The sequence below is a fragment of the Hemiscyllium ocellatum genome, chromosome 47 (genome assembly GCF_020745735.1).
Source record: "Hemiscyllium ocellatum isolate sHemOce1 chromosome 47, sHemOce1.pat.X.cur, whole genome shotgun sequence".
Classification (NCBI taxonomy): domain Eukaryota; kingdom Metazoa; phylum Chordata; class Chondrichthyes; order Orectolobiformes; family Hemiscylliidae; genus Hemiscyllium; species Hemiscyllium ocellatum.
Genome location: NC_083447.1, coordinates 13,491,213 through 13,497,212, shown reverse-complemented (window position 1 = coordinate 13,497,212; position 6,000 = coordinate 13,491,213). Strand labels below are relative to the sequence as shown.

The 6,000-nt window shown below is 41.6% G+C and overlaps 1 protein-coding gene across 5 annotated transcripts in view; it reads right to left on the bottom strand.

The window, feature by feature from the left end:
• Positions 1-1,150: 1,150 nt before the first annotated feature.
• Positions 1,151-6,000, bottom strand: part of srsf7a (serine and arginine rich splicing factor 7a) — a 37,292-nt gene continuing 32,442 nt past the window's right edge. For 4 of the 5 annotated variants that reach the window (XM_060855906.1, XM_060855908.1, XM_060855910.1 and 1 more), the window contains 2 exons: positions 5,598-5,648; positions 1,151-1,626 (listed from right to left, as the gene is read on the bottom strand). In XM_060855906.1, coding sequence (XP_060711889.1) covers positions 1,572-1,626; positions 5,598-5,648 — 106 coding nt within the window. In that variant the 3' untranslated portion in view covers positions 1,151-1,571. The remainder of the gene's footprint in view (positions 1,627-5,597; positions 5,649-6,000) is intronic. The other variant, XR_009647377.1, reaches the window with a different exon arrangement.

The window sequence follows — 6,000 nt, the reverse complement described above, 5'->3', positions numbered from 1 at the left end:
AGCATTGAGACAGGAGTCTTCATTTTTAAAAAAAACATCGGTAGGTTTGCAGTTATGAATGAAAGGGGAGCCTTAACTTCAACAAAACTGTACTTTGGGGCTGGTTTTGTAACGGATGTGCAGGACACAAAACTGTCTCAGGCAATACAGACATTGAAAAAAATTCAAATAAGTTTGGAAGTAAACCAATTATTTGCTGCTGAAAAGCCTACCAATGCGATCACCAGAAAGCATTCCTGAGGCTATAGCACAAACTATTTGGCCTGCTGGTCCATGACAGCAATTATATGCCACATGAGTTTCTATGCATCAAGGTAATTAAAAAGATTCACCATGTAACACATCAAGAAATTTGAGGGGTGATCAAATTCTTTATCAAAATAAAGACTTTTGCAAAATTATAAGTGTCAATCCTTAAAATACATGCTAATAAGATACGTTTCTTATTAAGGCCTGACCAATATTAAGACTCAATATGTTCTTACAACATAATGCTAGTAAAACAGAGGACCATCCTCTTGTGGTTATTACCAGCCTATGCTTCCAGCTTCATTCCTCAGGGTTATCATTTCTCAGTCAGTCAAGAGGTGGTGAATCTTGATATGGTGTTCCCATCGCATTGCCACATAAGGTTATTGAAGACAGTGCACTTGCCTCTACAATATTTCACACTATGACAGCTGTGAGCTGTTTCCAATGCTCAGCTCACAGCGTAATTGGCCCAGATTCTCTATTGCCCCATTTTCAATTGATCTTAAAAGATGCAGTCCACATGCACCAAATCCCATGTTCTTTGCCATTCTTATTCAAGTCCACTGTACTACCATGCCCAAGCTAACTTAGGGTCTGATCTCGTCTCCTAATTAATCAAGGGATCGCCTCCTACCAAGGATCGCCTCATTCCATTCAACACCTCATTGTTGTCCTCAATATTGAAAATGGTTTGAAACATTTGTTGCATTTAACATAGTACAAGTTGAAACAGTTGTTTCCTTACCACAACTCAAGATTAACCTTAATCACCAGTAATCAACTATGCAGCAATTACTACGGTGATACAAATGAAGCCTTTGCAGGGGCTTCATTACATCTCAGACTCTCCCAGCCTTATAGCCTCTCAATCATACCATTAAAATTCAGAGCACACATGTTACATTTAAGCCTCTCTTTATTATTGGGCACTAATAAGAAAAGATGTAAAGAGACAAAATAGTTAACTGGTTTGGAACCTTTTAGAAATTCTCAATTATTTAATCTTCATGACATTACCTGGCACACTGCAACAAATTCACTGAAGCAGAATCTCTGTACTTGATAAATGTGTAAAATTTAATACAAAGAAATGCGAGTACTTTTACTGAACCCTTGCCAGCTAATGAAGATCCATTGAAGAAGCTGTACAATTGTTTCACAACATTCAATTAAGAACATTTACTCGTGCTAAGTGAACAGTAGTAACACTTTTCTGTGGAATGCATGCACGTAAAAAGGCACTAAAACATCTAGGTTAGTTAAAAGGTGGTCAGGTGACGAGGGCCCCTTTGCTGCACTCTTCACAAAGTCTTTGCATTTCAGTCATCTCTTCCAGGACTTGGGGTCTTACGAGAACCTTCTGAAGGGGAGCGACTGAAAGAAAGAGGAAAGGAAAACAGCTGTCAAGGAGAATTGAGTTCACAATGCCCCATCAAGGTAAAGTCAGTGAAACAAATTAAACACATCCACAAAAGAAATCAGATTTAAATTGGAATTCGGACAACAAGCTCTTCCTGCTCTCATATCCCTGGCTGCCCTGTGAACGTTAAGATTGAACCATTTAACCGTGAAGCACCAGTCACTTGTTGGTATGGCATGAATGAACATGGAGATATTTAAAACAATCTGGGATGCTTTCAGATGATAGCCCTTAATTATCCAATTTATTGAGTTCAATTTTGCAAATTTCCACTCTGTGGAACTCTGTGCTACTCTTTCAATACCATGACCATGGGGTTCTGCAACTGTAATCCAGAATAAGGTCTGCTGAATTCTTTAGACTTCCCAAGATCACAATGGAAGTACCAGAATAGCATGGTCTGCGATTCAGTGTTCACACCAAGATTAGGAATCTGAGAAAATGGAGCTCTGTTTTCTCCCTCTGCCCTGGGAGCAAAGGCTGGCAAAATACATACTTCCTGGCATTTAATCTAATTCCACAGATCTTACAGATATGATGTCTACTTTTGCCAACCTCATTCACCTCAAATGACTACCGGTGCACCAGGGTGTAATATCTACAAGATGACTGTAGCAACTCACCAATGCTTCTTCACAGCACCGCCCAAACCCAGGACTTCTACCACTTAGAAAGACGAGGGCAATGCTATAATCTACATGCTTCCCACCAGTCACAAGCAATCTTCACCTGCAGCTAAATTGCTGGTCTTTCACTGGTTCAAACTCAAACTACCTCCCGATAGCACCTACTTGGACTGCAGTGGTTCAAAAGGCACCACACCAACACTTTTGAGAGCAATTAGAGATGGGCAACAAATGCAGGCCTAGCCAGTCATGCCTACGCCCGTGAAAGAATAATTTAAAAAGGCAACCAGATTTTCCAATCTCTTGATTTTAAAATCTTCAACATGGAACCTGACTAACTTACAAAAGTGAGGAGATCCAAGATGGCGGCGACTCAGCAAGTCTGAGTCTACAGAGCCCTTCCCAAAACCTGGGTAAAGTGGGTTTCCTGTCCCCACCACACTTGCCAAACCACCCAAAAAATTTCTTTAATCTTAATTAGCTGCTGAATATTATATTTAAATAGTCTAATACTGAGTGGATAATGAGTAAATCAAAGGGACCCCGCAGCTCTCAGAAAACAAAGACCCCTCCCCCACCCTCCTCTCCTCTGGCTGCAGCTGATGTAAAAACAGGCCTTATAGAGATGATTGCTAGGCTGGAATCGACACTCGTCAATTTCATCGCAGAATCCCGACAGCGATGGAATGCATTCGAAGAAAAGCTGCAGAAACAGAATCAAATCATGGAAGAGCTGCAGGGCCGAGTGGAGGGGGTGGAACTAAAGGCCACGACCTCCGAGGCTGCAGCTCAAACAGCTGCAGAACAGGTGAGAGCTCTGGAGCAGAGAGTCAGGGCCTTTGAAATTTACATCGATGATATTGACAACAGAAATCGGAGAAAGAATATTCGGCTGCTGGGCCTTCAAGAGCAAGAAGGGAAAGAACAGTTAGTAGCATTTCTGGAGCGATGGCTGCCGCAGATTTTAAACCTGGGGGCTGAAACTGACCGGGTAAGGGTGGAGTGGGCCTACCGGGTCGCAGTACGCGGATCTGGCCCAAACCAGCGCCCACGCCCGGTCCTGTTCCGGCTGCAGAGTTATAGGGAGAGGCAGATACTCCTGGATGCCTCCAGAAAGCTTGGAAAGGATCCTAAAGCTATGATTCATGAAGGATCCAAGATTATGTTATTTCAGGACTTCTCCCCGGCTTTGGCACGAAGGAGGAAGGCGTTTGGTGAGGTGAAGAAATGTTTAAGGGACTTAGATATTCAATACACCTTACGCTACCCAGCGACGTTATGCTTTACCCACGAAGGATCCGAGTATAATTTTAGATCACCAGAAGAGGCCAAGAAACTTTTAGACTCGGTTAAATAAATCGTAAGAGACAATTTATGTTGGCTTGCCTCTCCCACACTCCGTGGGGAGAAATGGTTACTTTATTCTACTTTACTTTTGCCTCTGGGAGCGGGGTTGTCTTCCTTGCTATGTTATTATACTTAACTGTAATCTGTTGGAGTTGTAATTTTATAGTTATGTGTGTTTGTACGTGGCATTGATGCTATTAGATATACTCAGGTATGGGTGGGGTGGGGTGGGGGTGCGGCGCTCACTGTTAACTCTAGCTCGGTATTATATCTAAATCCTATTAAGGAGCGCCCGGGTCGAGGGTGGGACACTGTTTGGGAGAGGATATGGTGGAACGTTGGAAAGGTAGTAAGGCCCCCTGAGAACAAGGGGGAAGATCTCCATTCAAACATGTTTAATTTTTTTTGTGTTTGTTCTTATTGTTTGGAAATAGCTTCCTTTTAATCATACTGTTATGAGTGTATTAGAGAACATTTTCTCTTATTTGAAGGATGTAAGCGACTCAACTATACACTCTGGATGATTGTGGATTAGTTGAATTTTGATGATTATATATTTAAGATCTATTTTTATATTAATGTTTGTGCTTGAAAATTCTGCTTATTTTTGTAAATTTGTCAAAATGTTAAATTCCCAATAAAAATATCTATAAAAAAAAAACTTACAAAAGTGATGATTTGGAGATGCCGTTGTTGGACTGGGGTGCACAAAGTTAAAAATCACACAACACCAGGTTATAGTCCAACAAGTTTAATTTAACCTATTAGACTATAACCTGGTGTTGTGTGATTTTGAACTTTACAGAAGTGATTCATCCAAACTCAGAAGCCTATTTTTTTTTAAGATTAGATTACCTACAGTGTGAAAACAGGCCCTTCGGCCCAACAAGTCCACACTGACACGCTGAAGCGCAACCCACCCATACCCCTACACTTACCCCTTATCTAACACTAGGGGCAATTCAGCATGGCCAATTCACCTGACTAGCACAGGAAACCAGACAACCCTGTGTGCAAACTTCCCAAGGCGGGAATTGAAGCTGGGTCTCTGGCGCTGTGAGGCAACAGTGCTAACCACTGTGCCACCGTGCCACCCTATTGTTGTAGCTGAACCAAGATACTCATCTAGTATTTTAACTGCATAATTTCACAAATTGCTCAGGGAGCAGAACTCCCACTGTGATTTTATCAGTTCAATTACAAATTGTTACTGCTCCCCAGATAATAGAGTTCGTACTTTTTCAACTTCAGCTCTTTAAAATGATTACACTTTCCACATAGAATGAGTGTATTTCAGGTGTAAAGCCAGATTCGGAGGTTAAATACCGAAGTTTGCATCTCCTTTTACAGTTAACAATCAACAATAACATCAGAATCTGTTGATGGCACACACTCAGAATGATAACGTCTTTCAAGCTGTTTTTGTTACTATAAACAGCAATGGGCTAAGTTAGAGAAGAAATGCTTGACCTTATTAAACTAGAGCTTGTGTACAGGTAGAGTGATGCTCAGCAGACAGAGCCAACCATAACTTGGAACTGTAGACTAACTAACAGCATTGGTCTGGGTTTTCCAGCCCCCACCAACTGTATAAAGTTTACTCAAACACAGGAGTTTCTCCCCCAACATGCACAGCACCCACCATCCCTCCTGTATAGTTTTCCATTGGCTCTCAGCTCCTCCTCCCCCAACTGAATTTACGACCAAAGCCACTTGTTTAATTGTCTTCATGACCCTGCTCTTCCCCATTCCTGTGACCACTTGTGCCACATACACCCTCTTACATCTATTACCTGTTGGGTAGTTGTAGAGCAAAGGTACTCCATTCACAATTGCATGACTGACTGGGTAACCATTTTTTGATTACATCTCAATTCCTTCGGGGTATGTTCTACCTCAAAGGCAGATGACAAATTGAAAGTTGTGCTGTTACCTAGTCAAAACAGACTTACCTTTCTCGTTTAATAGAAAAAGACCTTGATCGAGACCGTGATCTTGAAGGGCTGAACACAAAAAGATAAACATGAAAGCAACTAGCATCCAACACCCACCATAATCAAATTAGTGCTCATTTTCCTGGTCATATTGCATTTATTGCTCCCTCAAGCTCTGATCTCAGTGCAACTTTGGGTGTCTCAGTTCTGGTCACGCTTCAACCACGCAAAACCCATGGTTCTGCTTGCATCGCAACAATGACCCTGAGAGCTCTGATCACGTTGCAATTGCTCAAAGTTTGAACCAGCCAGTTGCAATCAGTTAACTCTAATCAAACTTTCATTCCATGTCATAAGCTCTTCAGTTATCAAAAGACCTTGCACTGTCTGAACCAGGAACACTTTATGTGTACACATTGAT